This window comes from Triturus cristatus, chromosome 11 (genome assembly GCF_964204655.1).
Source record: "Triturus cristatus chromosome 11, aTriCri1.1, whole genome shotgun sequence".
In the NCBI taxonomy this organism is placed as follows: Eukaryota; Metazoa; Chordata; class Amphibia; order Caudata; family Salamandridae; genus Triturus; species Triturus cristatus.
In genome coordinates, this window is record NC_140594.1 from 154,296,659 (window position 1) to 154,323,453 (window position 26,795).

The 26,795-nt window shown below is 44.2% G+C and overlaps 1 protein-coding gene across 1 annotated transcript in view; it reads right to left on the minus strand.

Moving 5' to 3' along the window:
* Nucleotides 1-13,311: 13,311 nt before the first annotated feature.
* The window catches only part of DENR (density regulated re-initiation and release factor), a 105,677-nt gene continuing 92,193 nt past the window's right edge, over nt 13,312-26,795 (minus strand). The window contains exons 6-8 of the mRNA XM_085633581.1: nt 15,210-15,326; nt 13,691-13,830; nt 13,312-13,600 (exon numbers count right to left, since the gene is read on the minus strand). Coding sequence (XP_085489707.1) covers nt 13,556-13,600; nt 13,691-13,830; nt 15,210-15,326 — 302 coding nt within the window. The 3' untranslated portion in view covers nt 13,312-13,555. The remainder of the gene's footprint in view (nt 13,601-13,690; nt 13,831-15,209; nt 15,327-26,795) is intronic.

Genomic DNA, 26,795 nt, shown 5'->3' on the forward strand with positions numbered 1-26,795 from the left:
CACTTGTAAACAGACCCCCGATGGCACAATTCCGACCCAAGAATGTTTACATGTGTAACGCTTCCAAATGCAAATAGCATATTAATCACGACAACATATGTACAAGAAGGAACCAGTGTGGAACTGGGCGCCATAGGCATTAACTCAAGAAAAGCCAGAGGGAGGGTGGGGGAGCTTTTTTTGTAGTTGTGCAAGTTACTATAAATGCACTTGTAAGAATATCCTGATACTACTTTGTTATCTCCTACATAAGGTTTCAGTAAAATATACTGTAAGAAATGATGCAAAATGCTTGCAAACACGAATACTGAGGCGCACATCTGTAGTTATGCAAGACAAATACTGCAATGATGTCTAAAAAGGAAAATGCTAATTACCCAGTATGCATCTGTTCTTGGCATGTGGAGCTGTGCAAAACCCCCATCTATTGTTGGGTCCAGATGTTTGCACTTTGTTTTTGTTCGAAGAAGTTTTCTCCAGTCACAAGGTAGGTGACTCCTGGAAGAGGTGTGGCGCAGCAGCCAAGGTGCCTGACTCTGGACCACTGGGTTCACGGTTCGATCCCGGCGCCAGGTTAGCCCAGCACCACGTGACTCTGGGCAATAGCTCGCTTAATCTTCCCGATGGCCCCCAGCGCCGGGACCTCTCTCCGAAGGTAGCTGTGCACTTTAGAAATGCTGGCATTTCATTTCATTTTCTCCTTTCGGTGATAGTGCGCATGGACATCGACTCATTGTTAGATTGTTTGCCGCAGAGGGTGATGGAGTTAGTAAGAGATGTCCATGTATGTATGTATCTAAGTAAGATGCAACTGCAACAGGTACCTGGGGAGGCGGGTGGGCGCATGTGACACTATAGCTCTACATGCCAGAAACAGATGCATACTGGGTAAGTAGCATTTTCCGTTCGAGGCATGTGAGCTGTAGATCACATGCTGTGCATAGAATACAAAGCAGTTATCTCCCAAAGCGGTGGCTAACCTGTAGCTGTTGCAGTGGTTTGAAATAGTGTACGTAAAACTGCTTGGCCCACACTAGCTTGCTCTCTTGCTAACACATCGACACAATAGTGTTTTGTGAATATGTGAGGTGTAGACCAAGTTTCAGCTTTGCAGTCATCATCTATGGGTAGGTTTCCTAGAAATGCCATAGAAGCCCCTAGTTTGCGAGTGGAGTGTGCTCTATGGGGAATTGTTAAAGTCCTTTTTGCTTTTGCATAGCATACCTGAATGCATTGGACTATCCACCTTGCAATGCCTGACTTTGATATTGGATTGCCTTTATGTGGTGGAGCAAAAGCAACAAATAGTTGTTTTGTTTTGCGGAAAGGTTTTGACCTTTCTATATAGTAAAGAATAGCGCTTTTCACATCTAAAGTGTGTAAAGCAAGTTCTGCCACAGAATCTGGTTGAGGGAAGAACAGGGGCAACTCAACAGATTTGTTGATATGAAAGGCAGAAATGACTTTTGGTAGAAATTTAGGGTTGGTCCGCAGAACCACTTTGTTATGATGTATTTGTAAGAATGTTTCTTGTATGGTTAGTGCCTGAAGCTCACCTACTCTCCTCAGATGTGATAGCTATGAGGAAAGCTACCTTCCAAGTAAGAAATTGTATTTCACATCTATGCAATGGTTCAAAAGGTGGACCCATTAGCCTGGTAAGGACAATGTTGAGAATCCACACTGGAGCAGGTGGAAGTCTTAGAGGAACGATGCTCTTAAGTCCCTCCATAAATGCTTTGATGGCAGGCACTCTAAAAAGAGACAGATGTCTGTTCTGTAGGCATGCAGCTATTGCAGCCAGATGCAAGTGTATGGAAGAGTACGCTAAATTGGAACGCTGCAGTTGTAGTAAATAGCAAATGATGTTTTGAACTGAAGCGTCCAGTGGATCTATTTGATTGTTATTGCAGTATATAACAAATTGCTTCCACTTTGCTGCATAGCATGCTCTTGTGGTAGGACGCCTAGCCTCTTTGATAATATCTATACAGTCAGGAGGAAGATTAAGGTAGCCAAACTCTAAGATTTCCGGTACCAGATCGCAAGGTTGAGATGGCTGGGATCTGGATGTCTTATTTCTCCATGGCTCTGAGTGAGCATATTGGGAGTGAGGTGTAGTTTTTGGTGAGGAACTACTGAGAGCTCCAACAGGGTTGTGAACCAGGGTTGTCGAGCGCCCATGTGGGAGCAGCTAGGATTAATGTCAGGGACGCTTGTCTGAGCTTGCAAACCACTAATGGAATAAGTAGGAGAGGTGGAAAAGTGTAGGCAAATATCCCTGACCAATCCATCCATAGTGCAATGCCCTTGGACAATAGGTGTGGATGTCTGGATGCGAAGTTTGGGCATTTTACGTTTAGGTTTGTGGCGAACAGATCTAGGTCTGGAAAGCCCCACTTTGAAAGAATGGGAGGAGAACTTGAGGGTGGAGTTCCCATTCGTGGATCTGTTGTCTACTCCTGGAAGGTGTTCTGCCAGGAGAAACATTCTGTGATGAATGGCCCATCTCCAGATGGTCTGTGCTAGTTGTGACAGCTGGAGAGTGTGTCCCCCCCCCTTGTTTTTTTATGTAGTACATTGCTGTCATGTTGTCTGTACAGATCAGGACAGCTTGGCTACTAGATGAACTTAAAATGCTTTGAGCGCTAGAAAAAATTGCTAGCAGCTCTAGATGGTTTCTGTGGAGCTGTTTTTGTTGCAGGCTCCACATGCCCTGAATTTTATGTGTTTGGAGAGGAGCTCCCCAACCAGTGAGCAATGAGTCTGCTGTTAGCACGATCTGTGAAACTGGGTAGATGAAGGGCCGCCCTTTTGAAAGGTTTTGTGTATTCCACCACTGCAGAGAGAGATGGGTGCAGCCGTTCACTAACACTAGATCCTATAACCGACCCTGAGCCTGGTTCCATTGACGTGCTAAGTACTCTTGAAGGGGACGCTTGTGTAGTCTTGCGTAAGGGACTATTAGTATGCAAGACGCCATCATCTCTAGTAACTGCATGAATAATCGAGCTGGTAATGAGTGATGAGGCTGAAACTGGCAGAGCAGAGCCTGCATGTTGCGGATTCTGGCCAGTTTGGGATAGGCCAAAGCCTTTTGTGTTTCTATTGTGGCTCCCAGATAAACCTGTGTGTTGGATGGCTGTAGATGAGACTTGGACAGGTTTACTGTGAATCCAAGATCATGGAGCAACTGCACTGTTTTGGGAGTGTGACAGGCCGCTTTTTTGCGAGCTGGCTTTTATGAGCGAGTCGTCCAGATATAGGAAGACATGAATGTGTTGTCTTCGAAGGTGAGCTGCGACTACTACTAAGCACTTGGTGAAAACTCTAGGTGCGGTTGTTACTCCAAATGGGAGAACCTTGAACTGATAATGCTGTCCTGCTACCACGAACCTTAGGTATTTGCGATGAGCAGTATGTATTGGGATATGGAAATAGGCGTCCTTTAAGTCCAGAGTGGACAGGAAGTCGCCTTGTTGAAGGAGTGGAAGTACTTGTTGTAGAGTGACCATGTGAAAGTTGTCTGATTGAATGTATAGATTGAGTTCTCTGAGGTCCAGTATAGGCCCGAGAGATCAGTCCTTCTTGAGAATTAAGAAGTATAGGGAGTATACTCTGGTTCCTTGATGTTCTAATGGGACTGGCTCTATTGCTCCTTTTTCTAACAGATTGAACCTCTTTTTTTTTTAGGTCTCGCTTGAGCCAGCGCATGCGCTGCTCTGGCGAGACATTTAGTAAGCTGCTTTTGGAAGTGCTTCCAAAGCGGCCACCAGCTTGCGGTCACGCACACAAGCGCACGCGCCATGCTCTGCCTCTGGTGCGCGCGCATCCCTTATTTTCTTTCACTTTCGCGCAAAGCTAATCGCGGCACCGGCACTTTACTTTTAACATTAAAACTAAAGAGCCGGTGCCGCGATTATAGCAAAAGTAAAGAAATAGAAACAAACATCTATTTCTAAAGGTGTCGGAGCAGATGAATAAGGAAATTTAAACGCCTTCATTTCTTCAAAAGCAGGAGTTCTCCACCTTTCATCCATGTAAGTTTGTGAGTCCATTATCAGTAACAGTACTATAAACATTCATGTATTTATTGACTGGGCTGGTGACTGCCTTACTATATCTAATCCTTTAGACTTGTGAGTCATTGTAATCACTTCTCTGGATTGTTATGTCAAACAATATGTGGCATCCTCATTTCTTGCAAAGGAGGCTTGTCTGCACAGATATTTTTCCTGGATAATCAAAACATTAATCTTGTGCCTTTCAAGTATCCTTCCACATTCCTTTGCATTTACTTAACTGCAGAGGTCCTCTTTATTCCAAAGAGATTAATTTGCTGTGCTCTTAATTCCTTCGCCTCTTTCCCAATCTATCAGGTTTTCAATGTGGTCCCCAGTGTGTGTGTGCTAATATTTGTTCATACTGTAACAATGGCTTTAGCACTTTAGATGGCTCCCTACTTCCACACTGTACATGAAGCCTCCCATCCACTTTGCGCAAGCGATTCTTGTATTTTTTTTTAAACCCGAATCATTTTTATTCCTCAGCCGGTCTTCCATAGTAGTCAAATTGTGTGCTAGCAGCCCACCCTAGTATTTGCTTGCTGGGCAATGTGCCCAAGCTTAAGCAACCCCCCCGACACCAACTGGGAAGGGGAGATTATAGGGAGAGGCATGGAAAGGTAGTGCTAATAAACCTAATTGGAGCTTAAGTGTGACTGCATCAAAGGGTCATCTCGTTGGTGGAATCAAGATTCCCGCTTATTGTGCTGTTAAAATGCAGGAGCATGTCATTTGTGCAAGTGTTGGAATTTGATGTAGTTGAAGTGGTTTTTAGTAATCCAAGTTAGGTTTTGGTAATCAAAATGAATTTGCCGGGACCAACGCCCCTCTGGTCAGATTTGCCACCTACCACTGATTATACTTGTCTTTTGCTGGAGTCCCCTCTAAGTCCATTGGACACATTGATTTTTCTAAAACTTTTATTTTAATCCCCAGGAGTGTTTACTTTCTCATTTGTTTTCACTAGCACACTTCTGGGGAAGGACATCCTGTGCTTTCCTCGGATATCTGGTTCCCATCTTTGTTTTATCTTAGTCCGATCCTCCAGCACTCTGAGCACTCCTGCAATGTTATGTCCTGTGAAATTGGTTTCAGGACCCCTCCATCGATGCCCTTTAGAAGCAGCGGATGTTTAGTGTCATGGGACCTTCACGTCATGCAGGCCCTGCTCTGCTATTAGTGACACTGTCTTAAAAGACATGAAGCATCCATTCGCAGATGGGGAGGTGGGACTGTGCCTGCGTTCCATCTTCCACATTTGCAGGAAAAAACGTTTTTGAAACTTCTTGTTAAGTTGTCTTGCTGCTTCCCAAAGATCATGATCTGACGCAGGCCATACATAGACCAGAATATGGAGTTGCTCTAGAATTTATGCAATTACCCTTTAAGTCTTGTTTACTGATTTGACAATCAGTAATTTTGATTTGGGCTTTTCTTTTGAAATGGTTTAGTCAAATGAGTATGCTGTAGTATCGAAAATAATTTTAAGGAGGGGGGACACATGATAGTTGGCTCCAATTTCGGAGCTCCCTAGAGTGTGTGTGGCCAACTGGACGTCTGGAGACTGCTTTTCTGGGCCATCTCTGCAGTCCGCATTGAGTACTAAAAAAAAGCTGTTTTAGTGCACTTAACCTTTTCAGCATTAACTAACACACTTGGGCAATAATTTTGGTATACTGTATCTGGGTTGATAACCAGTTTTTTGTTTCGAAGTGGAACTTCGGACAGAAAATCTTTTGTTGGGAGTCTTTATTGCTTTTGTTGTAGTTTTCGGCATCAAGAGTTTCGGCTCCGAACTCTTCAGGACCGAAGATTTAGGCTTGGACAAAGACGGAGAATGGACACATTTGGTTTTTGGCACCGAGGAATTCGGTTCGGTGCCGCTACGGGGCCGACTCGATCCAGAGCCGGAAGGCTTTTCTTTGTGTTTCGACGCCAGGTCCGTGGGCGGGGTGCTCACATTTTTTTTTGCAGTGGCAACCTTGGCCCGCAGAGGAAGGACCGTAGCCTTTTTAGGTTTCGGTTGTTGGGGCAAGGGGGTTCCTGTACTCACAGTATGCTGACCCGGTGTAACTTGCTCATCTTCTTCCATGTAGGAGTCTGCTTCGGACACAGACATGTTCTTCTTCCTCGGCTCCTTGAGCGTGTTCTTGGTCGGAATCTCCTCCGAAGAGGTCTGGTACGGAGCTGCCTTGTTGCATTTCGTGACGTCAAGCCTGACGGTCACAGAGTGCCTCCTTGGACCGAAATGATCAGCACGCGGCGCAGACTTTCTCGTCGTGTTCTGGGGACAAACTGCTGAGATTGCACACTTGAAACTTGGCGCGACGCGCGGGACAGTACTTGAATGGAGTCTGTTCCATCAACTGCTAGCGAGCCCGGCGTGGGTAGGCCCAAAGGCCCTTCAAGAGTTTTCTGATCGAAGATTCTTGGTTCGAAACAATACGCTGGAATAGGAAAAGCGACTGAGAAACAATACCGTCGAAGGTAGTGGATTGCGTGTCGAAGGTGAACTGAGAAACGGTGCCGAACCGGAGCGCGGCAATTCATATCCGAACCCGATGGCGGAAAGAAACAATCTAACAATGGGGTCAATGCCCATGCGCACTATCACCAAAAGGAGGAGTTACCTAACTTGTGACTGAAAAAGACTTCTTCGCACAAAAACAAGTGCAAACATCCAAACCCAACACTAGAAGGCGGGCTATGCACAGCATGTGATCTACAGCTCACATGCCTCGAACAATATAGAATGCTATGTACGACTTATGAAACCAAAAAAAGTGTGTTTACAAAAAGAACAAGCATTTAAAATGCAATAGGTCTCGCCTTTGATGAAGTTAAAGCCATTTGTTTTGTTAATGGTATTGTATAGCAAAGTAAATGGTTTTAACTTAATGAAAGGCGAGACCTATTGCATTTTCGATCATGACAGACGCACATTTTCTGTGTAAAAAACATTGTCATTAATGTTACGAGGAGAGGATGTGGCGTAACAGCCACAGCAGCAGACATTGAAGCTAGGGAACCGGGTTCGAGTCTCAGCATCCTCTGATTTCGGGCAAATCTCCAAGCCAAAAAATGTACGTGTCCATCTGTAATGCAACTGATTCATGTAAAGCGCTCCGATACCTTAGAGTCGAATTTGCACTATATGAAACGGCAGAAACGTGCTAGCACGGAGCGTGCGTGCGCAGATGGCGCTGGGGTGTGAGGCACGAGCCAAGGGATTGGTTGTTAATATATATCTTTTAACATTTTATATATGCTTTCCCCGTTACTCCTCTGCTACAGTTAAGTGGTGGAAATAGATGATTTGGGCAGAGGATTACACAACATAAAATTAAAGATGCATTAACTTTAAATAAAAAGGATATTTTCACCTCGGGATGCAGAGCGCCATCATAGACAGCTCGAAATTTGCTCTCGTTGTCTATATGTCATTCGGAAACCTCTGGTGGACAATATCTTTGTTATTCAGTTTCTCATCTATAATTCAATATGCAGTTTTTAAAAGCACAAACAAGAACTAAAGAGGCAGCGATCTTTGCACTGAACTGAAGTAAACATAATATTGTGAATTGGAGGAACATTAAACAAGTAGTTGCGTAATATATACGAAATCAAGAGAGATTAGCAGAGAGCCAACGCTGACCCGTGGCTCGGCTCTTCCTTTTAATTTTGTACTTTACACGGAGACTGGCAGCACAAATGAAGAAAAGAATGTTGCATTCGGGACAGCGAATGCAACATAACAAACAAGCGCGACCCAGGCGGCCCGTGCTCACAATGCGCAATGTTTATAACCGTGGGGACTGGATGCTTTACTAGCGGCGAGGCAAAAAAAAAAAGTCCCTAGAGTGTCACGCCGCCAGTAAAGCATCCAATCCCCGCGTGCACATCTACTGTCTATTCTGTCTCTCCACGTGCACGTTTTGGAATCCGAATCGATTCCAAAAGGCCCTTGTCATGGCGAGAGCAGGGCATATGCGCTGCTAACGCCAGAAGATGGCTGCTGTGCACACATACATACATAGTGGTCGTCTCAGATGGACTTTTGCTTTTAAGGAAAGTACTTTACAAGACAGCCACCGTGTGAATGCTTGGCAGCCATATTGGAGCGGGTTCTGTTAAAACAAAATGCTTTCCAAGAAACCAATGTGAAAGCCAGCCGGCCTGTGTCCGTTGATACTGAAGAGGCCCATCACCATTGACTTTGAAGTTTCGGTAACCATCCTGCTACATTTTTAACTTAATTTAGATTGCAATATATTTAAAAATACAGTAATGGTTGCAGTTGGTTCAGCATTTCTTTTTACAGAGGAGGATAAATACTGGTCTGTAGAACTGCATACCGTAGCCAGCTGTAAGGGATTTAGCTACTATTGCACTGCTTAAAGAAAACTGCTCTGATCCTTGCTGAGGTCATGTCCTGCCTGGGACCACTAACACTCATCAGGCCTCCACCAAACATTCCTCACCAAGCTCCACTGAATAGAAGACTACGCTGCTCATCCTGTGTTAAGTCTTAAATGTTACAGCCATGTTACTGTTGGTGTCAAATTGCGCCAATGGCTTCCTCTGAAGTAAAGGCTATGGTTTAAATGTCTATGCATTATTCATAGGGCCCTAATTATCTGCACTTTGGACTACAATACCAGACTATTCATTCATCAAGCTACCCAGAGTATTTAGTCTGCAAAAAGATGCTTTCCATCACCCCATCGATTCAGAAATGAAACATCTGATGGCTGCACCCTTCTCAAATAGGGCACCTCCCACTCAAACTCTCTACCCACTTGACACTTGAACAAGACTACTTCAAGTTCAAGAAATCCTTGAATCAGTATATCACAGTTCTATGCCAGACCACCATTCAGACCTCTGAGATGGGCAAGCCAGATCACAAGGATTCAGGATATCTGTACAGAAGGCTTTAACATTATATTGACTTAATTAGTGGGACAACATAACTTTGGAGCAGAAGGCCAATTGGAAGTCTGACTAATTTGGCCTTCCTCCAATCCTAACATTGGCTTCCACTACCAGAGCACTCAGGGCCACCTTGCTTTGCTTTGTAGCACCTAACAAAAACCCTAAATAAAAAGTAATAATATTTACAATATTTCACTTTGAAGAGTGTCCCTGGATCCTGCTCATAAGTGGACATATTCTATGTTGTGTAATGAACATCCCATAATAGAGAAGCATGCATTCAGAGTTGAATATGTGGCCATCCCTTGCTTTTGCTAATTGCGTTTCGCTCCAAGACCCTTATCCTCTCCCCAAGTGCCTGCTGCACTTCTCGTTCACTGGCCACATGAAGTATCAAAAACCTGGACAGTCATAGAATATTTTATTTCACCTGGAACTTGTGAAGCAACCAATTGGCACAGTGACATGTGGTCACATTTCTTCAGCTTTCAAACTATCCTAACAGTGGTACGCTGGATCATTTGGTACTGTGCAATTGAAGTTTCATCAAGTTAAGAGATACAAGGAATTACCATAGTTAAAACGGGACAGGACATAAGTGCCAATGACAAACAGGTGCATCTGAGGAGGCAGAACTTGCAGGATTTTCAAGAATTATAAGTGAGCCTCTAAAGAAATATCTTTTACAAAGATGATGCCATAATTCTTGGACTTCAAGACAGGACCGAGCATAGGGCCCAGTAGATCTGGGCAGTTTACTGGACAATTATGCCAATTCTCTCATTGTGCCTTCTCCCAATTTATTCTAAGAAAGTTGGCCGTCATCAATTATGGACAGCAGCAAGTCAATTTGTCATGTGGACAATAGAGTTCATCATAAGGTGGCTAGATCGCAACATAAATTGAGTATGAGCAGTAAATGGGTACCTTGAGTGCAAAAGAATGGGCCAGCTCACTAAAAGGCTGCACGTACAGATTGAATAAAATGGATGAGGACCATGTGCATTACAGAGGAACGTAAAGGCGGCATGAAGACCTCCTAGTTTGGTCACAGATAAAGGACTGAACAACAACAATGCTGAGCCATCTATCCCCACTGCTACAACATTGTTGATCAGGATGAAATGATCTACATTGTTAAATAGGGAATAGTGAGCGAGTAGCAAGGTCTGCCTGTAGAGTATAATTTCTATAAAAATGCAGCTTACCCAGCAAATCCACCAGAGCCCAGTCAGTGCCATGTCTGGGTCAAAGCCTGGGGGTTATTGCTAGTATGGTATGCATAGGGCAATCAAAGCTGTGACTGCGTGAAGGGGGAACCAAAGGGTAGATCTGTCAATTTTCATGTTCCTTCAATTAGAACTGCTGAATATACACAATCTGTTGGTTGCAAAGTCTAAAACTGTGCTGATTCTTGTAAACAAATCCTTTGCATAGCTGTGTAAAGCTGTGCCACCTTTCTTCCTATTTGTTTTCCCCTCTGACCTGCCTTGTACTCCTTCACATCTCACAACGAACTTGACAATCTACGAGCCTCACCGAGGTGCATAAATATCAGATGTTCAACACAACAGATGCAGACTGTGCTGACATTACCTATGCTTCTCCCCAAGTGGCACTGACTACTGCGCCATCACAACAGGCTACAAGGTGTTGGTACTCGAATGCTATTTCAGGAATAAAGGCCTTTGCACTTGCACTTCTGTCATTCCCTTCTAAAGATCAACCTAGGAATCTAAGCGGCCACTTGATGTGCAAAACAAGTGAGTAAAGTGTGTATTATTTCTGAGTGCTTCACTAATTTGAACTAAGTGGGAGGTATTCCACTTAAATCAATAGAGTTTCCATAGTTGTGTTGTGTGGGACAAGGCTTTTTTATCATAATACATGTTACATTCAAAACAGACTGGATTGTATGTAATTGTGACTGCGTTAAAACAAAATGTGTAATGGGCATAGGGCCAAGGAAAAGCAGACTGTTTGAATGGTAATACTAGCAAATGTGTGCACTATAACCATGGTTTAGAAACCTATATTTTTTGATCTTGTTAAAACTAATAGGGCAGAGGAGGAAAATCTTCCACTTCCCTAGTGCACATAACTGCAGCTGCGAGGGAAGAGGACCTTGTAAAGATCAGTCTTGAACTAAGGAAGGAAAAGGTAGCATTAGCCAACGTGTGCCTCTGCAAAAGGGCATTGTGTGCATATTTTTGTAGCAAAGCAGGAACCAAGCAAGATTAACTGCTTCACTCCATAAGACATTGGTGGTAAAGATATAGAAGGTACTGATGCAGGGGTGGGGTTAGACAAATGGACCAATTGCTTAGGGGAGATGCTGAATGACTGAGGTCTGGCTGATGTCTTAATTACAACATAAGGTATGCAGGGAAACTATACATGGTTATAATACGTGCTTTGTGAACTAAAGCAGTCATACAAGTTGTATTGCTAACAATTTAGAGTGAGTATGATAAAACATGATTGGGGTGCAGCCTAAATTCGTCCAAATTTGCAAATTTTCTGCCGAGTCGTTTATTAATTATGATGAATCTAATACATATTATTCCTTAACAAATGCAACATAATACACCACATAATGGTAAAACACCAATCCTTGTGTGTGCATACTGATTTGGGAGTATGGGGTAGGGGTTGCAGTTTATAATCGCCTGCAGGTAAGACACTATCGGTCAGGTTTGTCTTACTCCTAACACTTCCTAATAGAGCATAATTTACTAGAAGAAGCGCGAGACACGAGTCAGTTCTCCTTTTCTTTGAAAACGATACGCTTCGTTTTGGAACTTGGAGGATTTAACAATAATATTGGGGTGAACACTACTACCGCACAAGATATTTTTCTCCTTGCAGGTAAAGGTTCATCTTTGTGCTGGAAGGATGTGACAATCTTCATGTTCTATTCATCGCGGTTTTACTCCTCAGTACCCATTACCTGGTGGGTAACTGGCTTTACCCTCAGATCAGTCAATCTTCTTCTTTATTTTCTTGTGTTGTTGGCTGTAGTCTAGCAACATGAACTCTCTAGTTGTACCAATCTGACTTGGGTAAACATCTAGGACTCGAACAGATTGGACTGCTCTGATTTGAAATGACTAGCACAACTGAGCCTGCAAAAAATGGACAAAAAGACAATACACTTTCCTAGTAAAATAGGAAGCATTTTCATTTTGATAAAGGCTCATGCTTTCGAAGTGGAATAAACTCCAATCTGTTCTACACTGAATCGGCTCAAATACTTCACATCAGTGCTGCGCAGGGCCTTTGCTGATGGTGGACTCCTCTCAGGCAGGGGCCAGGGCAGATCCCTAGATCTACTGTTGCTGAGATTAGTAAGTGAACAGGAAATGTATGACCTTGAGAGGACAAGAGCTGATCCCCAACAGTTGTGATGACCTGCACATGAAAAATGTGCCTAGGTCTTAAGAGCCACAGAGATGCTGGTTTGCTTAATCTCTGGCGAGCATGCAACAACCCCGAGCCACTTAGGTTGGTCATATGTACTCCTTTCCAGGCTTGCCGTTCTAGAGGTCTCATTAAAGCTCATGCTGCTGGACCATAACCATAAAGTCTAGTTCCTTGCTGTCACTGGTGTTTTCGGATCTATTGGGTTCCCCCAGTCCTGTCAGTGCCCTTGGCTATAGACGACCTTGACTGAAATTGACCATCTGAGATATGGGACCTCGAAAGTATGATTCTCCCAGTAGACTTCACAGTGGTTGTGGACTCACTGCTAGCACTTTCCCATTCCCAAAATCGAGACCCGTTTTGTTTTTAACTTGACTCCACCTGAAGTGTTTTGACTAAATAACAGGGTACTTTGAATTGTGCAACGAGATTCTAGCCACCCTCAAATTTCAATTTGCTTGACTATTACAGGACTCTTGCTTTGGTGGTGGGATTCTTAGATTCAGTTAAATGTGAATCAAACTTTACTGGAAACTCAGTAAATGGGGCTTCAGCACACCAAGTGGTACAGTTTACACACAGAGAAGAGGGGTGGCCAAATCACAAAAAACTCACTACGTTGAAATCCTGTAGAGAGGCACCCATATCCTATTGAATGAGGCTTGATTCACAAACACCAGAGCAAATGCGAAAAGTCCTGAAACAGTAGTCTATAGGATAACATTGGCCATAGTGCTCATCTTATTTTATCTAACACCTAAAGAAACTCTAAAAAGGCGATCAGTCGGCACAGTAAATTTCACACACATTTAAGGAAAACAAGTCTTTTAGAAGTTCTAAAAAAGAGACAACCAAGCGTTACACAGACAACCTCAGACAGAGTCATAAGTAACGGCCAGAATTAATAGTTTATTAAACTAAGTAATTACTCCATGCAGTAGCATGATGGGAAACTTAGCAGTAACATTTGGCAGTTAAAAAAAATCACAAAGAAATCCTCACAGAATAGTGAAAGTGCCAATGAGAAGAACGGTCCACATTTGTGTAGAACGGTAAAAACAAAGTCCCCGAAAGCTTTCCTTGCTTTGGCTGCATCAACTACAACTTTACTTAAATACAGGCACGCTGTTGAATCACTTCTTGACTTCCCCCAGATCTTCAATACTTTCATCATCCACCTGAAATAAAAAATGTATTTTAAATTAGTAGAAGTAGTTAACAGAGTGTGTGCTGAACAATCGGATCACTCCTGTCGGCTCAGTGCTTACCTCTGGCCACTTCTCCTGAATCACATCGATGATGTCATCTGTAAAATCTCCCTGAATGATGATTTCATCCTCACCCGTTACCGAAGCACCACAGGAGAATTTCTGCGCAAAAAATCTTTGTGCTTCTTTGAGATCAATTTCTGTGAGGATAAAGACTACAATTCAACACAATGCCAGAGATGTAAAAGAGTAATGATTATCAACGCACTATGAAGAACCTTCTCTCAAAGGGCTGCATTCAATAATTCGACTGACCAAACAGATTAAAAAGCCTAGTGTATACAAGCAATGCACATCAAATGTAAAACAAACAATAATTTGTCCAAAACGCTTTCATGCGTATTGGTGCGAAATAGTGATCGGTCGAGCCTTTTAGATAAAAGGCGATAAAGTGCCCCAAGGCGTGACAGGTGTTGCACCTATTTATGGAATTACAAAAGGGTATAAAGACACTTCTGCATCCCAATCTAGAATAAGGATTGCACCAGAATACATTTTGTGCCTGCGCAGTCTCACGTGGGCAATCACATTCATTCAAATGAGGGGTAACATTTGTACGAGTGCCAAATTTTGGACATGGGGACAGGGGCAAAGAGACCATCATAAGATTGTGCACTACGTTTGAAGTACACTGCACAGGTTTTAGTTTAGGGGTGTGGGCAAGAGATGGGGTTTTGAGAAGGCTGGGTCCACTGGCAGTGGAAACTGCAGTTTCAAACTACGGCTGTATACATCTGTATTAAGGTTAGAGTGCCAGAGAGAGACACAGTCGAGATTGTTCTGTTATCAGGAAGAGAGCGGAACAGTGCGTCCAATAGCTAATAATCATCTACAGATCATGCTAGCAATAAAATGTTACATATAGCAACAGTGTCCTACCAGCCATAGGTAAGAGTGCAGTAAGTGCGCACATTGCTCAATAAAGCCCACAGCGGAGAATCCAGATTTGATCCAATATGCCATATACTAAACTCGATAACTAGCTGGACAAAACAAAAGAAAGCAAGTGCCATCCACTTTATTTGTGGACATTTTAGACTTATAAAGCTGGTTTTCCATAATTTCAATAAAGTTACAATTCAGGTGTTGGGGCACCAAAGTTAATAATTTATTACCCAATAACCTATTCTCCTCTGTTCACTCTTCCCCTTTTTTCCGGTATTTTTGAAAGGGCTTCACTAACGGTTGCCTTTATTTTATTTGGAAAATGTAGTGATGTTACTGTACAATCCCTTCATTACCATTTAAGGTTGCTGGGTGGAATGTTTATGAGGTTCTCCTGAAGTTCTACATGAAACGAAGCTCTTGCATCTGCAACATGACAGTACACAGCTAACCCGAGAAGCTTTATTTCTCTAACTCGACGCATAGGAGAAGGGATTTTTTTAATGTAGTTTCTGGAATATGCGGAATCTCAGTAGAACACGGAGAGGGAATTTGAGCTTTTTATAGTTTTTGAACTAACGGATATTAACTGACTGCAGTGTGCAGTGTCAAACATTGAAACTTGGAAACTTACCAAACGTTGCTAGCCCTCCCACTCTTGTGACGTATTTCTTTTTTGCTCTTGGAATTTTGGCTATTGTAATCTTCTGTGGTACGGTCTTCTTTTTCTGTTTTATCTGACCTCTTCCACCTATGAAAAGAGAGAAGCATGTATAACTAACCGTGCTTGCCTATGTAAAGTAATTCTTTAAACAGAGCTGTAAGAAGAACAAGAAAAGTACGTAATAGACTGCACAACACTTCCATTTTCTGCAGAAAGAGATCAAGTTACAGGTTTGTTGCATTTGACTAGTATTTATTGTAGATTGTTTAAACCACAACTCCTAGAACTGGCAACTGAAGCTTCATTTACTGCAGAAATTGTCAGTCACAAGCAATCTGTATTGACCGCCAACACTACCTCTTCACTGTCCTCCAAGATCAGAGTAAAGCAGGCATGTTTTTCCAAACCCCCTTCCATGTTGTGACCAACAAATTGTGTTCAGAGCCCGAACGCAAAGAAACTTGCAGTTCCGGATTAAAATACCGTACTGGCCACAACTCAAATCTGGATTACTAATGTCACTGAGTCAACCACACCAACATCCAACAGGCTACCTCTCCAGTGACCCTGCACTGAAAAGGCAAGCACAGTAGCCAACTCCTCGTGCTATTAAAACAGCAAGCCTGACCCAGGCACCCGGATTATCAGGGTCTTGCGGACAAGATCACTCTGCAAATTACAAATACAGAGCAGGCGCCAACTCTGTGATTCTCTGCGATGGACATGCAAAAATTGCCAAAGAAAAGTCCTGAAAGGTGGCCTGCTGAGTGAACAATGTCGTACATTGTGTCGAAAGAGGACCAGATTGTCAAAAACACAAACCACACCCCCACGAAGGACTATCACTAAAGGGTCCCCCCCAATCCGAAGGCCATTCTCCAAAAGAGTACCAACCTTCCTAAAGTGTGGCCAAATAATTCAAGAGCATTTAGAAGGTAGAAACTGAAAAGCTTGCTTAACAGGTGGCAAATCTCAGGCAGCGTGGCACACACGTAATTGACATTAAAGCACACCAGGACCTCTTCACCTTAAAATTGCCTTTGAGCACACAGTCCTAAAATGGCTATTTGCCTTTCTGACAAATTCATCCAGATTGAGAGCTGCAGTTTTGCACCAGAGACCCCCAGGGATTGACTGACGCACCAAGCATCTTTAACCTCTATATGGAAACTATGAGGGGAGTGGGGTGAGAGGGAACTTGCTTGTACAACAAGAAACCAACTTCCACAAATAGCAGACAATCCTATCCCAGAGTATAGCTGACAAAGGACAGCAAATGTGAATATTACATTCACGGTGATTCTGATAAGCTTGGTTGTTAGGCATTGCTTGGGTAGCACAGGCATATCCAAAGAGCTCTTCTAAAAAATGTCAATCACTTTTAGTTCTGTATATATGGCTCTCCTTGTACAAGAGTCTCTCGGAGCCAGAATCCCTACTCACGAGTCACTAATCATCCTGATAGAGTTTACAAATGTTTTTTCCTACATGCAAGGTTGAAACACACCTTATGCTCGGAGGGGTTGGTGGAATGAGTGTTTTTGAAGCAGGGTGAAAAAGGACTGAGGGCAACCACTCACCACAATGGTAATCTTTTTTTCTTGCTTCATAGTCGTACTCTGTCCCTCTCAACCGGCTGGGAATCCGATTACACTGCCTAGAACACTAGAGAGGGGAGGGATTGGGAGGCAGAGGACTTGCTTGTTTAGACTTTGAGTCAATAAACTTCAGTAGAACTTCTCATCCAATGAAGAACGCTTGCAAAAAGCACACTGAGCAGCCCACGTTGCTGCTCTGTCAATGTCCTCCATATGAACATGTTTTTGGAAATGCACAAATGCTGCCTTTTCTCTGGTGGAGAGAAGGTCATACAATTTTTATTTACAAGACAAATTAGCTCCTTTACTGCCTAGAGAAAGGCAACCAGAAGTTATCAACACTGGTTATGAAAATGTGCAGTCAGGACACTTTGCTGCTCATTTCAGACCCTGGAAATATTCCACAGGATACAATGGATAGACAAAGAATTCATCTCAATTCAGATAATAAAAAAAAAAGGCACAGGAGGTCAAGCTCGGATTGCTATATAGGGCTTGTGACCCCAGCTTCTTACCTGCTCTTGCAACACCCAGCTTTCCTCTATGGTACACAGCATAAGATGCCATAATCCCACCAGTTAGCACAGCAGCTCTGAAGATCAGTAGCAGGTCTCCCTTAACACTACTTTCACACTGGGGTCCAGATGCCCAGTCCACCATCCACCCTGCCTGCTAGAGCCTGCTCAGGTACCACACACAACTTGGCAGCACCATCTTGTAAAAGGTGATCCATGAATTTAAGGAGGCCTCAATGGATGGACATCTTCTGGGTAGAGTGTAAACAAAATACTTCCAAATTAATACCAGCAGGTCTGGTCCAGGCATTGAGTCAAGCTGCTGCATATAGGCTGCAAGACCCGAAAGTGCCAGAGCTCCATAGAAAAGCACTACTACGGAAAGGAGCAACTTACATGCCTCCCAGGAACCCTATTTAGATCCGAAAACAAAGAGCTGATTCACATGCCTGAATCATTCCCCGTCGCCGAGGCGGGTGTCCCCGGTAAATAAAAAAGTAGTGCCAAAATGTTAGTAGTAGTAGTAGGCCCATAGAAAAGGCCTAAAGCCTATATCTTAGTAGCCTATCTACCTCATTATGCAAAAGAACCAAGAATTTGGTAACAACCAATCAGACACCAGCACCCTTCTAGAACCCTCTCAGCAGAGCCAGTTCTCCTCAGATTTTCGTAGCACAAGCGGGAAGTAAACGTCCCAAAATATATATAGAACTGACTCTACGGGGAGGAGGGTGGGTGCATGTGAATCTTTGAAAGATACCAATACTGGATAACTATAGTTACAGGTAAGTAACTTGTTTTCTTATCCAGTATTGGGGTATCTTTCATAGATTCACATGCCTGAATCAGAATAGCGAGCAGTATACCAAGTATACAGTCGTTTGCGGATGGTGGGAGACTAGTGCTGATACTCCCTAGTTGCATCCACAGCTTGTTAACAAGAGGTATAAGAAAAAGAATCTTAAAATTCGAAACATGCAATCTATAAAGAGAAAACAGCATGTAAAGCAATAACGTTAAAATGAAAGCAAATCATTATTGTAAAACATTGCATTGTCATACCAAAAGATATCAACATATTACATGTTAAAAGTATGAAAAAGGTACCTGAAAAAATCTCAAAGAAACAGATGTCGCAGGACAGCTTGCCCAACTGCTGCATCGTCTCGATGCGTAGATTGGAGGCAGTAATGTCTCGTAAAAGTGTGGACATTTTTCCATGTCGCAGCACGGCAGATATTTTCTAGAGTCACACCATCAAACAATGCTGTAGACGCTGCTACTGTTCTCGTGGAATGGGCCTTGGGTTTCCGTGACAGTGGCCTGTGAGCTTTGTCATGGCAGAAAAGGATTGTAGATGCTATCCATCTGGCAATGGTGGATTTTGTCACCGCCCTTCCCAGGGTAGTTTGGCCATAAGCCATGAACAATTGGTCGGACTTTCTAAGGTTCTTTGTTTTTTGAAGATAGAATTTAAGACATCTCTTGATTGAGAGAATGCAAGGCTCGTTCCACTGGAGTAGATGGGTTAGGAAAGAAAGTTTTTAACATCACTGGTTCATTAAGATGAAACTGTGACGGCATCTTGGGGATAACTGTTGGATTAGTTCGGAGGTGCACGTAGTCTTGAGTGAAGTGTAGAAAAGGTTCCTTTATAGTAAATGCCTGAATTTCACTCACTCGTCGAGCTGATGTTAAAGCCAGAAGTAAAGCAACCTTCCAGGTAAGGAATTTGAGGTCAGCCTTGTGGATAGGCTCGAATGGATGCTTCATTAATTGCATTAAGACTGTGTTGAGTTCCCATTCCGGTGACGGAAGTCTGACCGGAGGAAACTCCCGGAAAAGTCCTTTCATAAACTGCTTAATTAAAGAGGATGAACAAAGGGAAGGGCCATGAGCACCCTTTCTGAATCCGGAAAGTGCAGCTAAGTGGACTTTGACTGAAGGGAAAGAAAGTCCAGATCTTGCCAGGTGTAACAAATAAGGGAGGATCTGTTCTGCAGGAGCGTCCACCGGGTGCACCTGGTTTGCTTCACACCAACAGCAAAACCGTTTCCATTTCAGACGGTAAGTTTTTATCGTGCTGTGGGCTAGTGATTTCGTTAATATATCCCTACAGTCTTGAGGGATATCCAGGTCCATAAATTCTAAGAAGTCAGGAGCCATGCGTGTAAATGTAGGGACTGAGGGTCTGGGTGGAGAACCTGACCTCTGTTCCTTGACAGCATTGTGGGCGTCGGGAGAAGACGGATCGGCTGGTCCTGGGATAGTAATAGGAGCTCCTGAAACCAGTATTGGCGTGGCTATCTGGGTGCAATCAAGATGAGACAACAGCCCTCCAACTTCATTTTGCATATGACCCTCGGTATTGGAGGTATCGGGGAAAAGCGCAAGCACAAATCCCTGACCATCGCATGGACAGGGCATTACCCCTTGACCCCTGTTGAGGGTATCTGCTGGCATAAAAGCGGCATTTCTTGTTCCCTTTTGTGGCGAACAAATCCAGTGGCGGTGTTCCCCAAGCTCTGAATACTCTGAGCACTTGAGCTTGCTCTAGCTCCCATTCGTGGCAATCTGATTGGGATCTGCTGAGCGTGTCCACTAATGTATTGCAGAGACCTCTGACATGTTCTGCTCTGAGGGTTATGTTGTGGAGTGTGACCCATTCCCACAACTCCTGAGCCTCTGTGGACAGAGTTGCAGATCTTGTCCCTCCTTGCTTGTTCACGTAAAACATGCTGGTGGTATTGTCGGTCCGAACCAGAACCGAAGAACCTGCAATCCTTGGAAGGAAAGCTTGCAGAGACAGGAAAATTGCTCGCAATTCCAGACTGTTGATGTGTTTGTTCTTGTACTCTGGAGACCACTTCCCCTGTATCTGTAAGTCTTGGAGATGACCTCCCCATCCTTCCATGGAAGCATCCGTAGTGAGGACAAAGTCTGGAAACTTCTGTATGAAAGTGAGCCCTTTTGCTAAGTTGGGTATGTGGGACCACCAACGTAGAGCGCTCTTCTTGCCTGAAGTGACTCTGAGGATGTCGTCGAAGGAACCTATCGCCTGCTGCCACTGAAGGTATAACTCCTCCTGCCGTTCGTGAGATAAGAATGCCTTGCAGCGGACGGTATCTAGCAGAGCTCCCAGAAATGGAAGGATCTGCCTTGGGTGTAATTGACCGTAAGCCCCAAAGAGTGGAACAGACGAAGAGATGTGGTCACGGCAGTCTTGACTGAGCTTTCCGAAGGACCTTTTATCAACCAGTCGTCTAAATACGGGAAGACTTGGATTCCTTGGGATCGTAACGCTGCTGCCACTGGAGCTAGGCACTTCATAAATATCCTTGGGGCAGATTTTAACCCAAACGGGAGCACCTTGAATTGGTAATGGGCGCCAGCCACTGTGAAGCGAAGATACTTGCGATGCTTCGGATGTATTGGGATGTGAAAGTAAGCGTCTTCCATATCTAAAGAAGCTAGAAAATCTCCCTTGTTGAGGCAACTTAGAATTTCTGCCAGAATGACCATGCAAAATCCCTGCTTCTTGAGGAATCTGTTTAGATTGCGAAGGTCTAAGATTGGACGCTACTCCCCTGATTTCTTCTTGATGAGAAAAAAGCAGGAATAGAAACCCGTCCCCTTTTGAAGTGCAGGAACCTTCGATTGCGTTCTTGAGGAGCATCGTTAAAGCTTCTTTGAATAGTAAGTGAAGACGAGGGGGAGGGGGTCCCTTGGGTGGCTTGGTGACAAACTCTAAGGTATGACCATTGAGAACCAGGTGCAGAACCCACTGGTCCGACGTAATTTCTTGCCACGTGCTCACAAAAGTTGAAATCTTCGCACCCACAGGGAGGGGAAAAGGAGTGGAAGGCGCCCTGCAGAAATCATTGCTTCCTTGTGGTGTCTCTTCCCTGATTCTGCGATCTTTTCCTTCCGCCTTGACGAGAGAAACCAGACGTGTTGGTTTGTCTGTAGGAAGATTGATAGGATTGTCGATACTGAGGCTGGTACCTATTCTGTTGGGTGTGATAACCTCCTCTGGGTGAAAATCCACGGCCTCTTGCTCCTCTGAAGGTGCCTCGTTTGTACTGCAAGGAGCCCAATGATCTTGCGGTATCAGTATCGGTCTTTATTGCTTGGAGTGCGTCATCTATATGCTTTCAAAACAACGATTCGCCATCATAGGCCATATCCAATATTTTTGTCGGGACTTCTGGTCTGAACGTGGTGGCCTTAAGCCAACCCTGGCGTCTGAGAACAGCTGCCCCAGCCAACTGGCGAAAATTAATATTTACAATATCCAGAGCGCAGTCGATAGTCTCTGATGCTGCACGCTCACCCTCCAACAAAATCTTCCGAGCGTCTTGTCTGTTGTCCTCTGGGATGAGGTCAATAAAGCTTGCCATTTCTGACCACATTTGGCGGTCATAACGCCCTATTATCGCCAACGAGTTGGCTGCCCTGATGGATGCAGCTGCCATAGTTGAAAATGTTTTGCCAATTAAATCCAGACGTCGTCCTTCCCTATCCGGTGGTGTAGTGACAGGTGCTAGCGGATTCTTCGATTTTTGCTGGGCTGCCTGTGAGATAACCGAGTCTGGCCGAGGTTGATCAATGAGACAGGAAGGACTGTTGGCAGGAGCACGGTATTTTTTGTCCATCCGTGGAAGCACCGCTGGCACTGATGCTGGGTTTTTCATAATTTTAACTCCTTCCTTCCAAATGTAGTCAATGATCGGGATAGCTCTTGTAACCTTTCTGGACTCCTCTTTAAAGTCATGAAGAAAACAGTCAGACTGCTCAATGGTAACCGGCAAGTGGAACCTGGTTGCAGTGCGCTGCATAAGGTTATGGAACCCCCCTATATCTTCTAGGGGCGAATCAGATGGTAGAGGGGTGGGTGGCGAAGGCATAGGGATTATATAAGAATCCCAAGGGTCTGCTGGGTCTGGTAGCTCACCCTCTTCGAATTCCTCCTCCAAGGTTGAATCTTGACCTTGACGCGGGTCCTGTGGAGGATCAGGCAGTTGAGGCGTTGGGGCTGGATCTTCAGGCAAAGGCAATGGATCCGGCTGCGGTGCTGTCCGCGGAACCTGTGGAATGACTGGCTGCGGTGGAAAACGCTGCTTATAATCTGCAAGCATGGCTTGCAGGTCTTGAATTAAAGTCGGAGGCAGATGCGACATCTCGCTCTGACGAGGTTGTCTGTAGCAAGGTCTATGATGCGGAACGACTATGTCTTCCTGATAGTAATGCCCCTGATAATTGTCCTCCTCGTCATCATCATCGTCATCTTGACACTTGATGTGCAGTTCAGAAGGATGGCGAGCGATCCCAAAGGGCCCTTCATCCTCATAATCATCATCCTCACCCTGCACATATGTTTCTAGGAGATGCGAGGGAGTAAGCGGTGATATGTCGCTACATTCCTGTCTTTGAAAAGTCTTTGGCTGGAAACTCCTGGTGGAAATAGGAGTGGAATGAGCGGGCGCCATTGCAAGTGTCGGAGACTGAACAGGTAAATCTCCAGGCATTGTAGTTGTTGTTAATAGGTTTTTAGTGACGGACTTGTCGACCGGATCATCATCGTCGACGGAATCGTCATCGTCGACGGGGTCTTCGTCGACGCTTCTCTTTGACGATGAAAACTTCGTCAATGGTATCGTCGATGCTGGCTTCGTCGACGAGGACTTCGTCGATGACACCTCGACAACTGGCTTTTTTGAGAGGATAGTAATCCTCGTTGACAGAATAGGAGAGGTAATGGCCGTCGTCGAGATGGTATCCGTCAATGAAGGAGCAGACGAGCTGACAGAAATCGTAGATGGAAAGAAAGCCAGAGATTGTTAAAGGCTTTTACTCACAGTTTGTGTCCTAGCCTTGACCGTAGAATCCGGAGGAGAGTGCGCTGATTCAGAGGAGATTTTGGGACTCCTCTGAACAGAACCAGAAGTAGAATGGTGAGATTTCTGGCGCTTCTTCCCCTCACTGGAAGAGCTGTCCTGCGATCTAGCTCTCTTGCTAGACGTAGAGGCTCTGTCATCCTCCTCAGCCGAAGAGTATTTCAGCCACAAAAGCACTCTCGCCTCCCTATCCCTAAGAGTTTTGGTAGGGAAGGTGCGGCAAATCTTGCAATCTCTTGCCTCATGTTTAGGGTATAGGCAGTAGATGCAGTCCAAATGTTGATCATCAACATGGACCCTCTTCTTGGCGCAGGTCCTGCAGGATTTAAACAAGGCTTTCTTGTCAGACATGCTGTAGCAAGTTGAAAAAACTGAGAGGCACTCAGGGAGACTCCCTTCCACACGACGTGCGGTGAAAATCTGAGGAGAACTGGCTCTGCTGAGAGGGTTCTAGAAGGGTGCTGGTGTCTGATTGGTTGTTACCAAATTCTTGGTTCTTTGGCATAATGAGGTAGATAGGCTACTAAGATATAGGCTTTAGGCCTTTTCTTTGGGCCTACTACTACTACTAACATTTTGGCACTACTTTTTTATTTACCGGGGACTCCCGCCTCGGCGACGGGGAATGATTCAGGCATGTGAATCTATGAAAGATACCCCAATACTGGATAAAGCTGGTATATGGCTTATTTAACGAATGCTTGGTACTGACATCTCATGTGATTTGCAGGTCACATGTGTACATTCTGACAAAGACAACTAAGTCTTCCCTCCTTCAGAAGCAGAATTGCTACTGAACTAGGTAATATTAACACACTTTACTTCCACAGCTTAGATGTAGTAGAAGAGTGGTATTAAGCACTATATAAAACAGGAGGACACTGCACTTTGTGCTCCTGTGCCGCAGAGTATGCTGGCACATTAGGTATGTGGTGCACCATCATGCAGCTGTGCCAAAATAACCCTCCTAACCTTGCAAGACAAAGATCTGTTATGTAATGTTGATTATTCAAGTCTTCAGAATTAGAGAAAATACATGAGTTCTTAATACACCAAGCATCGATATCTCTCAAGGACTAACCCTAGTTTGCAAAGGATATGATAAATGGTTCTTCGCACTGCTGCACAGTCCATGCTTAGTATTTCCTATAAAATGAGTTTTTCCCAAAAAAACAATGCCGCATTTTAAGATGAGTGAAGAGAAAAATAAATAGAAGGGTACATTCTATGTACATTAACAAAATTCAGGGGTGCTGTGCTACTGTATGCATTATTTTCCAAAGGACAGCGCATGTGTGAGAACTCATCTCTGCTATTCTGTATGGCAAAAATTACATTATCATGTTGCCTATATATATATTATGAAGTGCATCAGGTAAGTAAGGTAGATTATCATAATTGTAAGCAGGTCTAATGAATATTTGTTAGCATGTTTTGAATATTGTGTTAGGAAACCATATATTTAATTAATATTTCAGACTGTCGAAATTCCTTACTTGAGAATAATTGTAATCAATCAATGTAAAGGGACCTGATCTCTTTACCTCAAAAGAGCAATACTTGTAATTTGCAATTACAATAGGCTATTATATGGCATAACTTATTTTATGCGCATTAAATGACAATCTTCCAAAATGCACCCTAAAAACTGAACTGTGAAGACTAATGGCATAAGTTCTCATAAAGGATCTACTTCAGCAGGAGATGGAACACAAGGAGGAATTGGCAAAGAAATTTAATTTTTAAAATGAAGAGCCAGTTCATCGAAAAACAGGTCTAGAATTATAAGGGTCAATTACTAACTACAGTTCGGTATTATGCTAAATAACTGTAGGCATCTTTTCTTTTAAGAAAGACACTGGCGATGTAAAGGAGTCATTAGTGGGGAACAGTATTTCCACAGTGAAAGCAATCAAATAAGGACCTATGTTAACTAAGTTATACTACATGTGAAATGCCACAATCTGGGCACCTAACCACTAGCGAAGGAGGCCAGGGTCCTCTGAAAAGTTTAAAGTAGGAGGATGAGTTTCATTTAAAAAAAAAAACCTAGGCCTATTTTCCAAAAGACTTCCATCACTGCAAAATCCCAGATCAGGTGAGACAGAGAAAATATCTAAACCATTAAACAACTCCTCAATCAGAAATACTAAAGACAAGGTGCGAAGGTTGTGGAGGGGGCTGTCACCAACATGGTGACTGGAGGAGACGCTTCTTGTAAGCTCCGGCCGTCCATAATCTTCACACATCCTGGGTGCTGATTCCAACAGCTACTTATTGTGATGCGGCCACACCTCCGCGATGCCCGACACCACAATGCATTCAACTGGCCGGAGCGGGCCACAAGAGGCAAGTGGTGGCACTGACTGGACCAAGGCTGCGTTGAGAAGCATGGCGGCAGCTGCTGGTCTCGGCCCCAAAGGTGCGTGAGGAATTGTGGGCCGCCTCCCGCACAAATGGACTTCTCCCCGATGTTTTGTGGGGAGGGGGCGACTGGCTCCCAACGAATGACCCCGGGCTCCCCTTGTGGCACACCGGCGGCTGGTGCCTGCAGGAGTCCACCTCGGCCGGAGAGGCCCAGAGTAATTGCGTCCCACTGTGGGGAAGCAGCTGGGCCTCGGCGGATCGCGGCTGTCAGTTGATGAAGGCCTGTGCCCTGAGGGCCCCTGGGAAGTTGTACAGAGTGGCAGAGGTGTGTGGTGTGCCTGGACAGTCCGGCCAGCATCGGGGGGAGGGTAGGCCTGCCCTGGGCAGTCTTGTAAGATACATCAACAATAGGAGCAAAAAGGGGGATAAGGAAATCAGACCACACCCACTCCATCAATTATAAACACAACAAGGTCTGACCTCCAAGAGCAGTCAGTCACAATTTTATGGAGACTCCTGGGGGTTACTATATCCTTTCAAAAACACCCTCCCAGTACAGTTCCGTTCAGCAATCAATGAACTGATTAGTCCCTATTGCTCCAATTTAAAAATAGATTTGTCAATAACCACATAACAAATCAATACTGCAGTGAAAAAAAACTTCACATCAATGTGCGTATCAAATTCATCAAATGAAAAAATGGGAAATGTGAGAACGGTTAGAAAGCACCTCATGTGCGCAAACCCACAGGGCTAATGGATGGTACTCGCCAGGGTGCCCACGCTATCATTGGTTGCTTTCTTAACCTTAACAAAAAAGAAGGAGAAAAGAGGTTTGTGTTAGAATTCCACAGGAGTGGAAAGTCAAAGCAACATAGAAAGTGTGTGACCAACAACACTGAGGCTTCTTCATTCACTCAGTGTTCGGTCGTCCCCAACCGTGCAAAGAGAACAAAGTTCTCGACAGATTAAAAATGAGGTATCACTCGCATACACCACCACCTTTATTCACTGCTGTGAGCGTCCCCAGTTTAAAAATAGGCATGTATCTGGCCACTTTCATTTGCCAAAGACAAACATGTTTCGTCGCCAAACCATCAAGGCAACTTCGTCAGGGCTGTTGGGGCACCAATCCTCGCCTCAGTCCTTTTCACACCAAATCTGTGGTTATTGTCAAAA